Raw genomic sequence first — 20,133 nt, forward strand, 5'->3', positions numbered from 1 at the left:
GGTGCTCAGTCTCCTGGTTCTGGCTGTGACGGCCGATCTCCCCTCCGAAAAGACAACCGTGGCTGCACATTTCCACCTAGGAGTGCCCGCGGCAATCTGGTGGGAAGGGGGTGGGACTGGCCGGGAGACTGTCCCCAGCAAATCTACCTAGTGGTGCCCCCCCTCCCCCCAGCCACCCCTGAACTCTGCCCAAGAGGCACAACTGGAGCAGGGCAGATGATTCATTTCCACATCTGCGAGGTGAAGGTTGAGGGGAACGGGCTAGGGGTGTGTGTTGGGGGGGTATTGGCTCCGAAAGGTGGATGACTCCCGTTCTGGGTTCTGGAGTCCCTCCGTGGTGCTGGCTGGGGACGGGGTAGAGGACATCTGGGCCCAGGGCCAGGTTGGGGCTCCAGCCGGACTTCCTGGGGGGCACGCAAGCCTGGGTGAGCGCCCTCAGTGGGTGGGCTGGGAGGGTGTGGGAAGAGGTGACGGCGGGCAGCCCCGGTCCTCGCCTGCCCACCTCCTGAGCCGCGGGGTGTGGGTGTGGCTCCCTCGAGGCGGGGGTACGGCGGGGGGGGGTGGGATTGGCACGGGAGCCGGCCTACGGAAGGGGCGTCCGGAGCGCAGGAGGCTGGGGCAGCGCAGGGCGGCGCGGGGGAGCGGGAGGGCGTGCGCTGGAGGGGTGGGGAAGAGAAGGGGGCGGGCGGCAGCCGAGGGGCGGGCGGCTTCGGGGGGGTGGAGCCCGGACCGCAGCGCCCGCCGCTCGCTCGGCGCTATAGCCGCCGCCGCCGCTCCGGGCTTCGGTCGCAAGGCGGGCGGGCGGGCGCGCTCGGCGAGGCTCCTGCGGCTGCTACTCTCCTCCGGTATCCGGGGGCTGCGGCGCGCTGGGTCCCGGCCCCTCGCCGGGTGCCCCTCGAGCCCTCGCGCCCGCGTCCCCAGTTCCGCGCCCTGCCCGGGAGAACGCTCTGCGCTGGCCGGGCCGCCCCGGGCTCGCGTCCCCGGGTCATGAAGAGGGGCCCGTGAGGGGCCCGCGGAGGCGGTGGAAGAAGAGGGAGGAGGGAGGCCGAGGAGGAGGGCGCGGAAGGCGGAGGATGCCGCCGCCGCCGCCGCCGCCCGCCGGCCCCCGGCGAGCCTGACTCCAGACCTGAGGATGGAGCCGGCGCTGGGCTCTGCAGCGGCTCCCGGTGCGCCCCCCACCAGGTATCGGCCGGGCCCGGCGGGCCCCGGGAGGGCGGGAGCGGACCCTCGCCGCAGCAGCGGGAGGGGCGCGGGCGCGGTGGGAGACGCCCCTCCGCTCGGGGACAGTCGCCGCCGCCGGGGCGGGGAGGGGGGAGGACGGCACCGCGTTGGGCGCAGGGAGGGCTCCCCGGGCCGGTGGCGGGTGAGCGCCGCGACCACCCCGGCTCTCCCCGCCCCCATTCGGCGAGGGCAGCAAACTTGAGAGGCGCGGCGGCCCCGAGGCGGCCCGCTCCCCGCGGCTGCGGAGCGCACTCGGGGGGTGCCCGGGGCTCGCCGTCCCACAGCCTGCGGGGCTCTGGGCTGCTGAGGCTCTACGAGACCCTGAGATCCCACGCCTGCACCAACTTTCCAAACCAGGGCTGCACCGGGAGGCAGGGGGCTGCTCTGGGCTTCCTGCCCCTGGCTCGGCTCCGAACCCGCACCAGTCACTCTGCGATGAGCGGGATGGATGGTGCAGAGACCCCCCACGGGAAGGCAGAGCAGCCTACCCTCCTGCTCTTCTCTGGGTAGGACCCCGGGAGCAGCCCCTTTCAGGCTGCGGGAACCCATTGCTTGCTTTCACAGTAATAGCCCTAAATAGCCCTGGCGGGGATGCTAGGGGTTAAAAGGTAAGACCTGAGGATTGCCCTAGGGTGGTACCCTGGCTTGATTTGCCGTGCCACAGGGTGCCCCCTCCCCCCCATCCCAGGCCTGCGGGTTCCCAGGATTAGGTTCCTTACCTCTGGTGCAGGTTTCCTTCCGATGGACTTAAGCAGGTGGCTTCTAAGAAGGACCCTGGAGACCAGCATCTTTTGGAGGGCTGGTGGGGCAGGGAGCAGAGGGCACTTAGGATTAGGGGCAAGAGGCCGGCCCTCTGGCTGGGAAAGAAGCTGCTCTGGCAAGCCAAAGGAACGATGTATTAAGAGGCAAGCAGGTGGGGGCTAAGGTACCAGGTACCCGCCTTCAGGGCTTTCTGGATCCCTTGTTATGGGGCCGGCTGTCTTAGGCAGAGACCTTACCTGGACAGGCAGTTCCAAGGCTCCAGTCCTCAACAACTGGGGACACTCACAGGCATCACCATGACCCTGTTTCTTTTTCCAAGTGTTCTCACCGACATGACTCACACATTGGATTCACCAGGGAGGTATCAAGCCTCCAACCTGCTCCCTTACCCTCCCTCCTGGGTCTTCAGGGAGCAGCTAGGGAAAGGAGGGGGCGGATTTGCCCTTGGGCCTTAGGCACCCCCCCCCCCCCCGCCCCCAATCCCCAGCCTGGCCCTCCACTGTAGATTTTCATTTCCCTGCTATGTCTCTTTTGGGGGCAGGTGAGCTGTCCTAGGCCAGGCCAGGGTGGGGCCATGGGGAGGAAGTCTCTGCTAAAGATCCGCCCCTCACCCTGCTGGGGCTTTGAAATCTTGGTCACGCCCCGCCCCCCTTGCCTGGCACCCATACTTAACACAGCCTCCTCATGTCAAAGCAGAATACATTTCCCCCTTAAAATCTAAGTTTCCCTCTTTGCTAAATATTGCAATGCTTTTAGCCAGAGGTTTCCTCCTCTGCACTGGAAGTCAAGCTCCTCTTGCAGACAGCTTTCCTCCTCCGTGGCCTCTCAGCCACCTCTGCTATGTTCAGGCCCTAAGTAGGAAAGCTGCAGATCCCCCTTACCTCTTACCACCCCCCCCCCCAGGGTCCTAATTCCAGAGGAAGGGCAGCGATGCACTCCTGGTGCTGACATAAGGGTCATGTTTGCTGGCTGCAGACAACAGAGGTGTACATTTGTGCTCCCCTGAGTCTGCAGAGGGGCCCAGAAAGCAGGTTCTCATGGATCTGGGGGCAACAAGCCTGTACCCCTCTGGGTTCCCCTTGCCCGCATCCCTGTCTCCTTCCCTTGCCCACTGTGGCTCTCTCTTTACTTTTCAAACTCACTCTGCATTGGTGCGGGGAGGGAGCATTTGATATTCATAATCTGGTTCAGAGAAGGTCCCGAAGCCCTGAGTCACTGTATGGTTTCCATGGAAACAGACTTGTTCTGAGGACTCGGTGTAGCGCGGCAGTGGTGGGGGAGAAGGGAAACATATAGTAAAATCGGGCTCCACAAGTGTGGCAGGAGTTGGGCCAACTCCCTTTGATAGGGGCAGGGAGAGGCTGGGCAAGGCTCTGGGGACCCTGCAGGAGGGTCTGCCTCTCCCCACCCTCTGTGGTCCCCACCCTGGGAGCTGCTCAGCTTTCCTTGCTGCTTTTGGCAGATTGCTGCTGCTCCCATGGGCCTCCTGGTGAGGTGTCCAGGCTCATCGCTGCCACCATGTGCCTCACTTTCCTCTTCTGTGAAATGGGGGGGGGAAAGCACACCTAGCTTTTGGGGGGCTGTGAAGGTCAAATCCACTGATAAGAAGAATGCATTCGTAATCATGGAGCCATGGCAGGTGTTCAGTAAGTGTCATTACTGCTAATTCAGGGGGTTGGAAGGAGCACTGCCTGTGTGGTCAGACCTGCATCTGTCCTCTTGTGCAGGTGGTCTTGACCTCAGGCAGGGCTGGCCTCTTGCTTCGGAAGAGCTCTCCCCAGCTGCCCCGTCTGGGAACCAGCCATCCATTCCTTCTTCCCACAAAGCATTTATTTAGGTTGCTGCGGGCCCGTCACCGTGCTAGGGAGGCCTGGCTCATGTTCAAACCCCACCTGTCTAGGAGCCTTGTGGGAACAAATTCTTCTAAGTCCAGATGGATGGGCAGCTTTCTGCCTCAGCCTCCTTGGGATCGGGCCAGAGGGAGAGGGACAGGACAGGTTCTGAGGATAGAAGGGTTTGGGGTGGGGAAGCTCTTCCTGATCCTGGAGATGCCTCTCCCTCCTGATGAAAGAGGGATCAGGAACTCTGCAGAAAGAAGAGAGACCCTACCCTCCTCCCCCCATCTCCCCAGGTGAGAACTTCGATTGCTGAAGGGTTCCCAGCACACTCCACGAGTCTGGACAGTTCAGAGCTCTAGCCGGACTCCCCAGCTCATGTGTCATTGCCCAGACAGCTGGGAGAGGGGCCTGACCCCTTACGCTCTCAGCAGTGTCATCAGAGCCATGGCTTGGGGACATTGTGGGCACTAGGGATGGCTTATTCTGTCTCCCTCACTAGCCCTTCTCTGCCTGGCCACCCTCCTCTCCCTGGCCTGCAGACAACGCCTCGTCCTGTCTGAAGGTGGGCTTCAGCTCCGAGCTCCTTCCCTCACCCCCATCACTACCCGCTCTCCGAGAGCAGCAGAGATTCCTAGAGATGCTTCCGTATCTCTCAGTCCTTCTCTCTTACAGATGGGAAAACCAGTTCAGGTTTGCTCCTAGGACCCACACCCAAGCTAGCGGTGGCTGCTCCCAGCTCCACCCCAGCCCTGGGGATGGCTTTTCCTCGCCCCTGGCTCTCCAGGTGGCCCCAGGTGCTGCCCAGCCCACACATCCACCCTCCTGGCCCCCCAAATAGCAGTTTCCTGCCAAGCTTCTCCCCACCTCCCTCCCCGTCCCCCCCCCCCCCGCCCCCGCCCCAACCAGGTCTCTCTGGACCGCTTTGCTGTCCTCATTGGTGTTCACAACACCTTCCAATTTAATATCCTCTACAAATTTCATTAACGGACTGTTTACTCCCTCTCTCAGGATCATTAATGAAGATGTCAGATAAGATCTGACCCAGTGCTGGGTCTGGGCCGCCCTGCCCCCGCTCCCAGAATCTGTCCCGCAGCCCCTTCCGCCTGGGCACGCCTCCTCCACTCAGGACTCTTGGGACCTGCCCCCCTCCTGCTTCCGGCCCCATGACAAGTGCTGAGGGCCAAGTCTGTTTGAATTAATTTTGTAAGATTACTTGAGGCGCTGTATCAAATGCTTTGCTAAAAATCAAGATATATTACCCTGCCTGCATTTCCTTCATCTACCGGTCTTGTAATTCTATCAAGAAAGCTATCAAGTTTGTCAAGCATGATTTGTTCTTTATAAATCCCCACGGTGCCGCGTGGGGGCACAGAGTTCCCGCGTTTTCTAAATGTTTAGAGATTCCCTCTTTGTGTTTGCTCCTTGATTAGAGCTGGAAGGCTGGGAGCTGGGAATTGTGGGGAGGTGCGTCTCTTCCTCTGGGATGGGGAACGGGGCAAAGCTCCTCCCTTCTCCAGGTCTCTGCTGGGGGCAGTGAGTTTAGTGCCCACGGAGTACCTCGCAGCCACTGCGGGCCCCAGCCTGGCTAGTGAGGGTGGGGGATGGACCCAGGGCTCAGGCTCGAGGGCTGGTTGTTTTCCCTCAGGGTTCTGCAGGCAGATGAGGAAGAGAGATAAGTCTGAAGCTAGCATTCGGGAAGTATCATTAACTGAGTGATTGCCTTGACGCTGTGCTCAGATCTCATTTGAGCCCCTCCCTTGCCCTGGGAGGTGGGTGTGGGCTCCCTCTCCGGTACCTGGGGGACGTGCGACTCCGGGGAGGGTAAGGCTGTCCAGGACCCAAGGTCTGGGTTTCTCACCTGCTGCTATGTTGCTCCTAACCACTCAAGGCAGCAGTATAGAGTAGTCAGGAGACCTAATTGGGGTGGTTCAGACAGAGGATTTCAGGAGGTTGGAGGGGGAAGGAGGGAAAGCCTTCATGAAGAACCTGGGAGAGGTGAGGACCTCACACACTGTGCTCCGTGCTCCGTAGCCTGAGTCCAGTTCCCCTGCTAGGCACTTCTGAGCTATGGGAGTGAGTCACGTCACTTCTGTGAGCCTCTGTCACCTGTGTCATGGAGCCTGCTGTAGTCCTTAACTCCTGAGCTTGGAGAGACGGTCCAATAAAGTGGGGCATGAAAGGTATGTCACACAGTTCTAGGCCCTCAGCGAGCAGCCATTCTGTCCTGTCCAGGTCCCTGTTGGTGTGGGGCAGGGACACTCATCCGATTTCTTGTGCCCAGTGGGTGGCTCTCCCTAACGCTTCTCATCCAGGAGACAGCAGTGACAGGGTGAGACACACCAGCATCCATGCACAGGGGCGTCCGTGCAAGCTGCTGTGGGCTGGTGGTCAGTTCTAGGCTTAGGGAGCAGGGAGACCTTATCCTGGTTCTAGACCATTTGAGGCCAGGTACAAATAAAGACGTTCTTTGGCATCCTCTTGGTTACATAGGATTTGGACGTTCCTGGGCTTTCTGGGCAAGAAACATACTCACGCTTCCCTCTCCTTGCCTAGCCAGACTGCTCTGGCTGCTGTCAGGTGTGATACTGCACCAGCCGTGTCCACACCCACCACCTCTTCCAAGCTTCGTGATAATCTTCCTTTTGTCATTCAGCTGGGAGGGAGAGCCCTCTGGGAAGTGGTGAGGTGGCAGAGACTTGATGCCAGTCACGACTGGGGTCCTGTCTGCGTATCTGCTCCCGCAACTCCCTCTATCGTGCGTGAGAGGCTCAGGTGAGCCTCTCCCATGCCCAGCTCGCCTCCCCAGGGTCCAGCTGGGGCGGAGGCTGGAGACTCCAGCACTGGGGTCAGAGGGCCCCCCTCCCACCCCTCCAACAGCAGCTGCTAATTAGCTCCTGCGGGAGGTTTCCCATCCTTGAAGCTGGGAGGATGGGTCAAAGCCCCGGTATCCAGGGGGTGGAGCCTTGGTACTATTCCGACTCTGGCTGTGGCTGCTGAGAAGGAGGGGGTGGTGAGTTGGGGGGGTGTAGAGGGGGACAGGAAACCGGGGCCTTTCCGCCCAGAGTCGGGGCAGAAGGGTCCGCCTACCACAAGCCAGGCTGTGGTAGGACCAGCCGGAGGGAACCGGGTCCTTCTGACTCATCCCTCCTCCATGAGGCGCCGGGCACACCGGGGCCTTGTGCCAGGAGGTCAGTCACTCTCCCCGCTGCTGGGGAAAACTTTCCTCTGGTCAGGCCAGGACCCCGCCAAGCCGCTGGGCCCACAGCAGGACCGCGGGGCAGTCTCTGTCCCTTGGACAGCAAGTGTCTCCAGCCACACGGGCCATGGCAGCTTTGGGGAGGAGGCTGCGGCATCCGTTTTAACTTCCTTAAACATTTTCAGGCCATTACAGTTCATCTGTAGCTTTGAGCGGCCCTTGAAAATCACACTCCCGGTTCGTTCTTACTGGGTCCCTGCTCTGGGCCCAGCACTGTGCTAACTTTTTGATGTTTTTTGGCTTTCTGTCTCACAACCCAAGTATTTGGAAGATACTGTGCCTGTCTTTCCCATTTCACAGATGAGGGCAACTGAGGTCTATGGAATAAGTTAAGCATCTCGCTCAAGGTCTCGTAGCTATCAAGCAATAGCAGTGAGGTTCAAACCCAGGGCTGTCCAGCCCCACAGCTAGGGGGCCCAACCACCACCCAGTTATACCTGTGGGTAACTTTCCAAGGACGCTTGAGGCACCCATGGGGGTCTCTGATGTCATGATGTGTGGACATCAGAGGGATCTGCTGGAGATACCAGAGCTCCCAGGGGGCAGCCGAGTGTCTCCGCTGCGGGTGGGATTTGGTGGACAGTCACTTTCTGGAACCACGACTGTGAGAACTTGTCCCACTGAATGTGCCTGAAAGAATTACTGGTTCTACCTGCGGGATCTGTGGGTAGTTACGGGGCCCGAGGACTCTGAAGACTGTATACAAACACCATATTTGTGTTGGGCAAATTTTCCGGAGAAGGTCCGCAGGCCTCACACTGTTTCAGCTTGTGGGGGTATCACCCCAAAGAGACATTACCATTGCTTCCCATCACCCCTGGGACGGCCCGGACTACAGAGGCTGATTCTGGATCCCGTGGGATCTCCTTCCCTGGAAGGTTGCACTGGCTGAATTATGTGCCGCCATACCGCTCACCTTGAAGGATGTTTGGAACACAGCCCCATGAAACTCATCCTCGGGCTTATTAGGTACGAGTTCTTGAGAATGGCAGGCTGTGCTCAGGACTCTCTCTAGCAGACCCCTCGGGAGAAATCTTGTGCTGGATTCAGTACCAGGAATGGCTGGGCATCTCTTGAGCAGATGATGTAATTCTCATCTCATGGATCCTGTGAAACATGAAGTGACGTATTTCCCTTTTCCCATTGGCTGCCAGGCAGCTCTGACCCAGCTGGGCTGCCTGGAAGTGTCTTGGCTCTTGTATGCTAACCTAGCTTCTGGTTCTTTCAGACTTCCATACCCTTGTTTTTCACTTGCCTCATTTCACGACCTCACTTTTTTTTTTTTTTTTTTTTTTTTTAAGGAAGAAAAAACCCCTTGCTGATTTACATGTTTTAGCCTTAACTAAACAAACATCTCTGGTGGGTCAGCCTTGGCTACCACTAGCTACTGCAGACCCAGGGATTAAGCACTTCCTTTCTGCAGTCTCTCCCAGAGGCTTGTTTGCCAACTCCTTCCTCCCCGTCCTGTGCCCCCTGCCCCTTGCTCCAGTTCCTGGGGCTCCGGAGAGCCCCGGGGCTGCTGGCTACCGGCCCCGAAGGCTGGTTGGAAATCTCATGTTCAGGAACTTTATTCTTTACCCTCCCTATCTCCACAGAGCTCTACAAGCTGTTTTTAGGAAGAAAAAGTGGGGAGGGGCGTCATTTCCCCAACTCAGGCTTCTGCTCCTCCCGGCAGTCCCTGTCCCCTGGGAGGTCTCCCTCTTTTTCAGCTCCTGACCTGTGTCTCTCAGCAGCACCCGTTGACTGCCATCCTTTGTGGCCTGCCTGAGCAGACAGAGCCCAGTTCTGGCTGGAAGGTAGTGACTTTGACCCTGGCGCCTTGGAGGTGGGGGAGGGGAGAGCCGGCTGGCAGTGCCCTGGGGTACAGATTTGGAGGCACAGTGAGTTGCCAGTGTGATTTCGGTGCCCCACCCCTCCAGGTCTTGCATGGGGCGGCCTTGCTCTCTCCCAGAAAGTTAGTAAACTCAGACAGAACTGAGAGGCTCAGTGTGAACTGCTTTCCTCCCACTGCAGTCTCCTGGCCCCTCCCGCTGGGGCAGCTGGGGTTACCAGAATAGTGGTTGTATATGAATGTATATAAATACTCCCCCTCGCACGCATCCTCTTTTTAAAAACAAGAAGTAGTAACCTACTATTGCACATGTGGTTTCTGGCTCTGGCTTTTTTATCTTGGGCCATGGCCTCGCATTCCGTGTATACAAATCCGTGGAGGCTTCTCTGATATGGTCAGTTGAAAAGAAAACCTTAGGGCAGGGGAGAATACTGCTGTTAAAGGGGTTGAAGCCTCTGCAGTGCCCATGGGTGGGCTTTAGGGGGGGTCCACAAACCCTCTGACTGTGTATGTAAAGTTGTGGATACAAAGGAATCTTTCTGGAAAGAGCGACTGTATCTTTCCAAGTGGCCTGTGGCCCCAAAAAGGCAAAAGCCACAGCTCTGGGTTAGATGTGGTTTTACAGAGTAGAAGGGGACAGGAGTTAACCCAGCAGAGGGTGGGGAGCCCCTTGGCTCTTAGGCCCCCTGGGGGCTGCCTGGCTGGGGCTGAGGGGATGGGGTCCAGCTGCCAGCCCTGATACATTTTTTGGAAGATGAACTGGGACTTTCCTGCTCCCAGAGGAGCATCCCCCTGCCAGCAGGGGGGTTCTGACCCTGAAAATGGAGCTTGGGGCCTTCCTGGGATCAGAGAACCCTAGTAGTCAGAGCTTGGAGGCCCTTAGCCTGGATCTGTGGAAATACAGAAGCCAGCGAGGGGCCAGGGGATGAGTCCAAGGTCACCCAGCCAGGGGATGCAGAGGTGTTCCTGCCTGTGATCTTGAGCTCAGTGATCCTTCCCTTGCTAGAGAGGAATGAAACTGGTAAGAGAGGCCCTCTGGATGAAGTGGGGCTGCCCATTGATGCTTGCCTCTTGGTGTGTGGGTGAAGAAAAGAGCATGCACAGAGCAGAGGCCACAGCTCGGGTGGGGGTGTCATCGCACTTCACGGCATCCTGCAACAGCACCTTCCTTGGCTTGAATCCTCACCAGAGGCCCCAGGTAGCACTGGCCGCCAGGAATTCTGAACCCAGCGAAGAACGCAGGGCCAGGAAGCTGTACTACAGGATGTGACCACTAGAGGGCAGCGGGCAAGTCGCTGCGGTGGCCTAGCCGCGGGAAGCTCCCGGGCTGGGAGAGGAGCGGAAGGAAGGGAAGGCACCCAGCAGAGGCCGGCGTGGCAGAGGTCTGGGCACCGCAGCCAGGGAGAATGTCTGTCTAACCGTCAGAGTCGATGAGATCTGTTCTCACGTGCTTACTCGAGACACCGGGCGGACGAGACATTTAATAATGATAATAGCAATGTACATTCATTGAGTACTTACTTTGTGCCGGGCACTGGGTTAATTAGTCCTCACAACAGCCTTGTTAAACGGATCCCCCCTTTCCTGGTGAGAGAACAGAGGCACGGAGAGATTCAGAAACCTGGTCATCAGTGGGGCTCGTGCCAGAGCCCATGTCCTAAGCACGCGGCTGTGCTGCGTTCTATGCCTGGCATTGACTAAATGCTTTAATTCTTTCAATTCTTGCAACTGCTCTATGGTTGTACCCACTTTATAGGTAGGGAAACTGTGGTGCAGAGACTGCTGGTGAATCCAGGTCCGCACACCTGCTCAGTGATATCCAGGTGGGTGTGGTTCCGTGGCTTGAGCCCTGAGCTACGAATTCCAGTTCCCCATTGGAGAGCTGTTTTTCACTCCCACCCTGTGCCCTAATCTGGTACAGAAACCTGAGTTTTCCCCTGGGACTTCACTTCCAACACAAGTTACAGATTCTGAGCTCCTGTGACTAAGGCTTGCCTGGATTTTGACTACCTAGAGGTGGAGGAAGGTCATGCCAAAGGCTGCTCAGAGCCCAGGGAGGGGCTGTGGGGCTCGCAGTCTGGCTTGGAGGACAAGGGCATTGAAGAGTTCCTTGCAGTGGCCAGAGCTCCCCTGGGAACAGCAGGACCTGGCCCTGGGGCCTCTGGTTTCCAGGGCAGATGCCTCCAGCATACCAAGGAAGCTTGGCCAGTCCTAAGCCCGGCTCCGCCAGACTGGCAGGAGAGCAGGGGCATTTCTAGCAGGGTCTGACTTTCTTCATCTTCCTGTTCCCATGCCCTCACTTTGCCCTCCTGGGAGGCAGGGGGATGGCCTGAGGCTAAGCCTTTGAACACATTGCCCTTGCTCAGGCTATACCTTGTGGACCCGAGCCCCACTTTCTTAGGGATTTAGAATGAGATCCTTCATTTACTCCTGATTTATTAGCCAAGGCAGCGGTTTCTCATCTTGGCCTTAAATTTCTCTGGGCTGGGGTGGGAAGAGGTGGTGGGGAGGCTCCCCTTGCTGGGTGAATTCTGGTGGTACCAGAATCTTTGAGTAAAGTGAAATCTCCCCCAGCCTTCTGTTTCCTGTCTTGGTGGGAACCAAAAGGGATTAAATGTAGTGGGTCAAGGAGGGGGATTTGAGCATGGGCTCCAGAGAACACTGCCTGGGCAGGAATTCTGGCTCTGGCCCCTTACTAGGAGTGTGAGCTGGGGAAATTAATCTGTAAAATGGGGATATGAGGACATGAACCACATAGGCTTGGTGTGAGGGCGAGAGGCATTTTTCACTCCCACCCTTGCTTCCCTCATGTTCTCCCCTATCTATAATGCCTAGAACAGTGCCTGGATCTTGCTGGATAGCTGACAGATCTTTATGAATAAGTACAAAAAGAGTCCATCCTAGAGATATGTATTAGGACATTGCAACTGTGGACTCTTACTCAAATAACTTAAAAGTATTATCTGTACGATTATTAATGGTATTCCCTACCTGTTCTTTAGAGGCATCTGTCTTGGGACACTGAGGCAGGGATCGGCCCGCATTTCGCAGGAGAATCTAATTTAATGCAAGGAGGCAGTTTTCTCTGGGTACCTCAGCGAACCCTGTTGATGGAGTCAGCGTTCTCTGCAGCCCTGTGGTGAGGTGGGGGTGGGATGGGCTGGAGTCAGGGCTGTGGTTTTCTGTGATCACACTGGAGGTTCCCAAGAGTCTAGGTTGTGTTCTTCCCATAGTTACTGCCACCTGGTGATGTGGTACTCTTCCCTGTAGGTACTGAGCACAGGCTCAAACTTAAAATTGGACTCTTAAGCCCCAGAGCCTAAGCCCTTAAGCCCCAGAGCTGGCCCGATGTCCTCTCAGCTCAGCCTCTGCGCCCCTCCTGGAGGCAGCCAGACTGTTTCAGCTCTGTTCCTTCTCCGCTAAGCTGATGGCAAAGGGGCCAGAGCACTGGCCTAAGAGTCTGATGCAGATGGATTTGAGTCTCTGCTATTCCTTATTTGCTTCTGCACATTTGCTTAGTCTTTGAGCCTCAGTTTCTCCACCTAAACAAGGGAAGACCCTGACCTCCCAGAGGGGGCTGTAAGGAATATTGTGGTGTTTGGAGTTGGCTGAGCCAGGCAGCAGGGCAGGTTTGGGAACTGAGGATCTACGAACCCCTCCCTGAAAGGAGCTGTGCCAAATAGCGGGATGTGGGAAGAATATTCACAAAGCACAAGTTCAGCCCCTCCCCACCCCTGGCCATGAACGTTGATCCACAAGACATTGATCAACAAGACCAGACAGCAAAGGAAAGGATCTCTAAGTGTTACATTACAGATCATCTGTACCCTTGCAATGCCCGGTCTCTCTCTGGCTGATCTATACATCGGCTGGGGACATCAGCTGGATGAAGGCCAGGTGTGTGTAAGCTGGAGAAACAAGGTCAGGTCTCCTCAGAGGGAAAGTGGGGGCTCTGGGGAACCTGTGAGATGTGTGTTAAACCAGGCACGTGAGCTCAGGCAGGTCACCCCACTCTCTGAGTCTTAGCTTCCTCGCCTGTGAAATGGAGCTAATCCTGGCTTCCCCGTGATGCTCCCGCGCAGAATAAAATGCACGAATGCAGGTAAAATGCTTAGGAAGTATTCGATGGATGCTAACTAAAATAATGCCACAGTCTTGGGTTTGTACTTAGAATCCGCGAACAGCATCCAGGTCGGGAACGCTCCCTGGTCCACTTATGCTTTGAGTTTTAGGTAGTTGTTCTCGTCTCCGGTGTGGTTGGAAGAAGAACCTCCCTCCTTGGCTGTCCCTTCTGCGTGGTTCTCGGTGTCTGGGCTGTCCGGACGGAGCTGTCATTTCCACCTGGAGGTCTGGGGTGAGCACCCCCTGCCTTGGTGATTTCTACCAAACCCCTCTTGGGGAGTCACTGAAAAAGTCAAATTTTGAAAGGTCAGGCTGGTCTATTGATTTAAAACACAGAACCAGTCGGGACTGTGCTCTGGCCTAGTTTTCTGGAATAACTTTGACTCTGATGCTGTTCCATGGTTCGGTGCTGAGCCCTGTGTCTGGTCACCAGAGCTGAACACAGCTAGGGAGGCCCCAGGTTATTTGTGGTCAGTGGATTTCTTTGAAACTCCCCTGGACGGTGGCTGTGAGGGGTCCTCCCCGGGGTGATTGCCTGCGTAGGATTCCCACTCTTGGTTAGCTGAGGGTGTAAGCTTGCCAGCTCCCTGCCCACTGGGTCCTGGTGTGAGGGTCTTGGACCTGCCAGGAAGGGATGGGTAAGGGGTGGGGGAGGTGGATAGAAGGCTCAGGAGTCAGGAGGCCAGATCCCAGGGGATAAAATGTGTCCCTGGCATAGCTGGAGCCCTGAATCAGTCGGGAGATCTGGGAGAGCAGCTGGGGCCCTTGTCGCCCAGCACTGGGGGGCAGTCTGTGGGGCACAAGGTGTAAGAGAGAAGGGGTGGGGGAAGGGCGATGTTGACAGACCAACCCTCCCCACTTCCCCCCTCACCTGGAACCTTTCCCCTCCCTCTCTCTCTACAGTCTGTTGGCCACAGGGCTGCTGCACAGGTTGGGACTGCCGGCTAGGCCAGGAGACCTGGCAGCTGCGGACTCTCTAGCTTGGAGCAGCCCTTCTTTGGTGAGTCGGGGAGCCCTTCCTGCATTCGCTCTGGGAGCAGCCCCAGCCTTCCCTTGGGGCCTGGTAGCTGAGCCAGCCTCTCTATGGGGCAACTTCCGATGCTCCGACTGGCCCCTTGCTCTGGACATTTGGCACGTCCTTCATTTTCCCTGCTTTCCTGGCCACGCCCCCCCCCACCCGCCCAGGGCCCACCCTTGCTTTCTCTCCATTCTTTGAGATGCCCCTTTTCTTCCACCCCGTCCTCTTCTCCATCCTGCCTGGTTCTCTGGCGCCATTGCTGGGTCCCAGTGGGGTCTCTGAGCGCCCGCCCCCTGTGGTCAGAGGGCTGAGAGCCTAATGGTGGAGGCCCTTGAGGATTGGTTGGGATGGGGGTCCCTGAGGAGCCCGTTCAACCTGCTGTCAGTGGGGGTCATCTGCCCCACGCCTGGACCTCTTGCCCCAGTGGCCAGGAGCAAACCTGGAGGGTGCTGGGACCTGGGAAAGGATGCTTTGCAGCAGCCCCTGGACCTTTCTCTGGGCGGGTTGACTCTCATTGGCCCTGGGAGTCTCGGGGGTCCTCATCTGGGTACACTGGGCACCGACAAACCTAAGTTGGGAGGTGGGCTTGATGAGTTGTCCCCCTCTCCTGGCCCAGTGGGTACAGGTGAACAGATCCTCGTGGTGTGTCTCTGACATAAGCACTTTTTTCCTTCTAGGGGTGGTGGGGGGGAATGGAGGAAAGATGACCACATGGGGAGCCCGGTGCTTGCTTGTGAGGGTGAGAGATGTAGGTGGGCCCCAGAGGAGCTGGTAGGGGTGACAGGCAGTGGCAGGGGAATGGCTAGAAGCAGGCACTGGTGGGCCGCTGAGTGTGTGAGCTGGGGAAGATAGCTTCTTGCACAGTGGGGCCCACTAAGGAACTCCACGTTGACAGTGGGAGTCCCCTGCAGCATTCGTTAAACTCTGCATGTGGGAAGTCAATTTGTACGGTCCCCAGAAGCTCCCAAGATTCCCTAGAGAATGTAAAAATCTAGTCTAGAAACTGCTCAGTCCTTAGGCGCATGCGTGAGCATCTGGCAGGGAATCGCGTAGGTCCGGGGCCAGGGCCCCTGGTCTGGTGATGCACCTGGCACAGCCAGCTCCCTGACGGATGCCCACCTTTGCCCGCAGACCTCGCATGGTGGAGAAGCAGCCCCATGAAGGTGCCCAGCCATGCAATGTTCCTGGAAGGCCGTCCTCCTCCTTGCCCTGGCCTCAATCGCCATTCAGTACACGGCCATCCGCACCTTCACCGCCAAGTCCTTCCACACCTGCCCCGGGCTGGCGGAGGCGGGGCTGGCGGAGCGGCTGTGCGAGGAGGGCCCCACCTTCGCCTACAACCTCTCCCGCAAGACCCACATCCTCATCCTGGCCACCACGCGCAGCGGCTCCTCCTTCGTGGGCCAGCTCTTCAACCAGCACCTGGACGTCTTCTACCTGTTCGAGCCCCTCTACCACGTCCAGAACACGCTCATCCCCCGCTTCACCCAGGGCAAGAGCCCCGCGGACCGGCGCGTCATGCTGGGCGCCAGCCGCGACCTCCTGAGGAGCCTCTATGACTGTGACCTCTACTTCCTGGAGAACTACATCAAGCCGCCGCCCGTCAACCACACCACCGACAGGATCTTCCGCCGCGGGGCCAGCAGGGTGCTGTGCTCCCGCCCCGTGTGCGACGCCCCCGGGTCCCCCGACCTGGTGCTGGAGGAGGGGGACTGCGTGCGCAAGTGCGGCCTGTTGAACTTGACCGTGGCCGCCGAGGCTTGTCGTGAGCGCAGCCACGTGGCCATCAAGACGGTGCGGGTGCCCGAGGTGAACGACCTTCGGGCCCTGGTTGAAGACCCCCGGTTAAACCTCAAGGTCATCCAGCTGGTCCGAGACCCGCGTGGCATCCTGGCCTCCCGCAGCGAGACGTTCCGCGACACTTACCGCCTCTGGCGGCTCTGGTATGGCACGGGGAGGAAGCCCTACAACCTGGATGTGACGCAGCTGACCACGGTGTGCGAGGACTTCTCCAACTCCGTGTCCACTGGCCTCATGCGGCCCCCGTGGCTCAAGGGCAAGTACATGTTGGTGCGCTACGAGGACCTGGCCAGGAACCCCATGAAGAAGACCGAGGAGATCTACGGTTTCCTGGGGATCCCCCTGGACAGCCATGTGGCCCGCTGGATCCAGAATAACACGCGGGGCGACCCCACCTTGGGCAAGCACAAATATGGCACCGTCCGAAACTCGGCGGCCACGGCCGAGAAGTGGCGCTTCCGCCTCTCCTACGACATTGTGGCCTTTGCCCAGAACGCCTGCCAGCGGGTGCTGGCGCAGTTGGGCTACAAGATGGCCATGTCGGAGGAGGAGCTCAAGAACCCCTCCGTCAGTCTGGTGGAGGAGCGGGACTTCCGCCCTTTCTCGTGACGAGGGCTGCGTGGGCGGGGGTGAGGGGCACATGGTGTCGGTTTTGATAAAATGGACGGTTTTAACTGTTGCCTTATTTCCCCCTTCCTCTCCTGCCCGGGTCTTTGTGTCCTTCCCACCGCCCCACCCCCACCCCCACCCCCACCCCAGGCCCCGCCCACCCTCCACTCCTTCTGCCTCTTTTTGTCTCTGAAATTTGCACTATGTCTTGGACAGGAATCACTGGGGCAGAGGGGGCGTGAAGCGGGGTAGAGCCCCCAGCCCACCCCCATTCAGACACACGGCTGTTGGGTCTCTGCGTGGATGGTGACAATGTTTACAAGCACCACACTCACACATTCACATACGCACACATGCACACACACGGGCGCCCACGAGGAGAGATATCCCCAAACCGCGGAACTTCTGCAGCATTTCCAGTGGCCCAGTAGTTGGGGTCAGGTAGTTTTGCACTGTCTTACTTCCACAAGGTAAGAGGGTAAAAACAAAAAGGCCACCTCTCTCTAATTTATGAATGGTGTCTAATCCCTCCCCATCCTGCTTCTGTCCCCAAGGCCCTCTGCGCCCCCCCCCCCAGCAGAGAACAGTCTGCACCCACTCCCCCTCCCCAGCCTGCCCTTGCCTGCCTCTGAGCAGGTTTTTACTGTGAGGTGAATGTGGACCTTGTGTTTATTTTTTCCAGTCTGTGGCGATGCTGTCTGTCTGTCTGAGTCTTGTGGCTGCCCCTGGACCAGTGACGGCTGATAAATCTTATGGGTTTCTGATTGATCTCGGGGTTCATCTGTAATATTTCTTTGTGCCAAAAGAAAAAAAAAAGTGGATCAGTTTGCTAAATGAACGTTGAAATGCTTTATCTGTGTTTTCTGTAAATAAAAGAGTGCAATAATATCTAGGCGTGACTGTGGGACATTCTGAAGGGGTGGCCTGGGTGGGGCCAAGCGGTTCTGGTTTGGGGGATGAGAGAGAAGGAGGTGGAGGGGGGGGTTCAGCGGCCAGTCTCTGGCTTTCAGAACTAGTGGCACTCAATCACTGTCACAACACTCAGCTCAGTGGTTCATTTGCACTCAGTTAGTGAGACCAGGCCCCTTAGAGCCAGGGGTGATGTTCAAAATATGTAACAAGTGGCGTGGCTTGCTGACATGATGTCCAGAGGTCAGGGTGAAGTCCTGGTGGGCCCTTCCTGTGCCAGGTCTTGCAACACCTTTCATTGCTGGGTCTGGGGCCTGGATGGCTGGGAAGGGGGCCCATTCCTGGGGTGGGGTGGCTCAGGGCAATGGCTGCTGGTCAGCTGGCCTGGAGGTATTTCCGTGTTGTAACCACTAGTGCAGGTGGGATATCAGCTGTGCGTACTTCCCTTCCCATCCTTGGCAGTGTAGCAGCTTCCTCCAAGGGAGCAACTTCCCCGGCTATTTCAGGAAAACAGCTGGCCCTGGGAATAGAGGTCGCAGCCCTGTTGTCCTGGGACAATGAGAGTCCCTCGGATCAAGCAGTCCCGAGGGGTCCTGGGCTTCCTGAGGAAACTCACTCCTGGGCTATATTTCTATGAGTCAGGAGGATATGGATTTAGTGGCCATAGCAGATAAGTCAGATAAAGCTTCATCGAGACAGGCTATGTTGTTTCCTCCTCGTTTAACAGCGTGTGCTGGCTTAAGCCGGGTTCGGTGGCCCCGGAGGTTGTGTGTCCAGACAGGAGGGGCCCGGGCTCTTTCCATCTTGTTGCTATTCCATTATTCTGAGGTGTTGGCCTTTGCCTATGTTGTCCAAGATGGCTCACTAGGCAATGGGAAGGAGGAAAACGAAGGAGGGCACAGCTCTGCCATTTGTGACGTCACTTCCACTCATGTCTCATTGGCTAGGACCCGGTCAGCAGGACCGCACGTAACCCCAAGGGAGGCTGGGAAATGTAGTCCACTATCTGGGTGGCCATGACTTCTCAGGGGGCCCCATGAGTCAAAGGCTTATCTCCCTGGACTTAAGATTTCCTCTCTGCAAAAGGGAGTCAGTGTGATTTACACCCCTGCGCGTCAACTACAGTTTGGGAAGGTCTGTCAGGACTGGTGGGCTGGGCCTGGTGCCCTTTTCTCACCCCCTGGTTCACCCCTCTTCTTCTCCAACATGTGGTGAGTGAGGCAACCTATAAATTCGTTTCCTGGCATCAGTACTCAGGGATTGCTCCCTCAGCTCACCCCCCCGCCGGCTGCTCCCCTGGTGAAGACTTCCAGTGGAGGTCACACAGCAGGTCAGTTCTTCCCCTGTTACAGTAAATGGTACTGTGGTACTTTTTTCCCAGGGAGGTCTCTGCTCTTTACTTGCCCACTGCTCTGTCTTGGACCATCCTGGAGATGGGACACTTCTCTCCTCTGGGTGGGTGGCTTCGTGGTGGAACTGGGAGACACTGGAGCTATTGGCCCCCTAACTGCCATGACAGATGGCGTTAATGACATAGACTGGGGCCTTAGAGGCAACTTCTGTTCAGGGATAGGATCACTCATTCACGTATTTCTGACTCTTCTGTGTGCAGACCTTGGGGTTATGGATACTCCTTCAAGTATCAAGATAAAAAGATGGGTACAGGGGCACCTGGGTGGCTCAGTGGGTTAAGCCTCTGCCTTCGGCTCAGGTCATGATCTCAGGGTCCTGGGATCGAGCCCCACGTCGGGCTCTCTGCTCAGCAGGGAGCCTGCTTCTCCCCTCTCTCTGCCTGCCTCTCTGCCTACTTGTGATCTCTGTCTGTCAAATAAATAAATAAATAAAAATCTTAAAAAAAAAAGATGGGTATAGCACTGGTGTGTGCCAAACAGACAGGGCTGGGTCCTGTAGGAATTTGGTCCTAGAAACCACAAAGCCACTGTAATAAGGCACAGGCTTTTTCCTAGGCCTCACGGTGTCATTTGACGTGTCTTTGGTCTTAGAGGCTTAGAGAAGTCAGGGAGGGCTTCTTTGAGGTGGTGCTGCCTGAAACCAGTCTTGGAGAGGCAGGCACTGGCCCTACCCTGGGTGTGGGAAGATTGCCTTCTCCTGAGAGGGGGAGTCAACAGAGGTGAGAAAGTGTAAGGCATTTATAGCAGCAGGGGCTGCGGGCAGGAACAGGGGTGGGGGGAGACTGTGTTCCACATTCTGTTCTCAGCTGCTCAAGCTTGGAAAGTCCCATTTTACTGGCTCACCCAGGGCAGATCTGCCTTCAAGGGATTTATTTGTGATGATCAGCTACACTAGGACCAAACTCCTACTAGACTCCAAGACTCCCGTCCTCTTGGAGGCTCTGTGTGTCTTGGCTCCCCGACCCGCAGCTTTACCCACACGTGCTCTTCTCTACTCTTCACTCTCTCGCCGTCCTCTTCCTTTCAATTCCTTGAACACGCTGAGAGACTGTTGTGGTTAGAGTCCCTAGTTTGTTCATACCCAACTCTGGGCTTAGCCCCGTGCCCTGCTTTGGCCAGTGAGACAACAGCAGATGCGGTGGGTGCGGGGACGCGAAACGTACCTTTGGAAGTGGTCCTTTTTGGCTGCCTGGTAGCAGCCTTTCGCTGCATGTGAAGGAAGCCCAGCAGAGCTCGCAGATCACAAAATGAAGAGCTGAAGCTCCCCAGGCAAGGTCCGTCAGTGCTTCCCTGGCTTGGCAACTGCTTTAGACACAGGAGTGAGTCCTAGCCAAGATCAGCCACAGTATGACCTG

General features: G+C 57.4%; 1 protein-coding gene across 4 annotated transcripts; it reads left to right on the top strand.

Moving 5' to 3' along the window:
* The first annotated feature begins 712 nt into the window (after positions 1-712).
* Positions 713-17,345, top strand: CHST1 (carbohydrate sulfotransferase 1). Of its 4 annotated transcripts, none has more exons than XM_045065978.1 (4): positions 713-1,182; positions 13,135-13,262; positions 13,934-14,030; positions 15,180-17,345. In XM_045065978.1, the coding sequence occupies exon 4, from the start codon at positions 15,222-15,224 to the stop codon at positions 16,455-16,457; it is 1,236 nt and encodes a 411-aa protein (XP_044921913.1). In that variant the 5' UTR covers positions 713-1,182; positions 13,135-13,262; positions 13,934-14,030; positions 15,180-15,221; the 3' UTR covers positions 16,458-17,345. The 4 variants fall into 4 exon arrangements, with proteins under 4 accessions (XP_044921913.1, XP_044921912.1, XP_044921914.1 ...); XM_045065977.1 differs by having other exon boundaries at positions 13,141-13,262; XM_045065979.1 differs by lacking the exon at positions 13,135-13,262.
* Positions 17,346-20,133: the final 2,788 nt, after the last annotated feature.

The sequence above is a fragment of the Mustela putorius genome, unplaced genomic scaffold (assembly GCF_011764305.1).
Source record: "Mustela putorius furo isolate JIRA1106 unplaced genomic scaffold, ASM1176430v1.1 tig00003859_pilon_pilon_pilon, whole genome shotgun sequence".
Classification (NCBI taxonomy): Eukaryota; Metazoa; Chordata; class Mammalia; order Carnivora; family Mustelidae; genus Mustela; species Mustela putorius.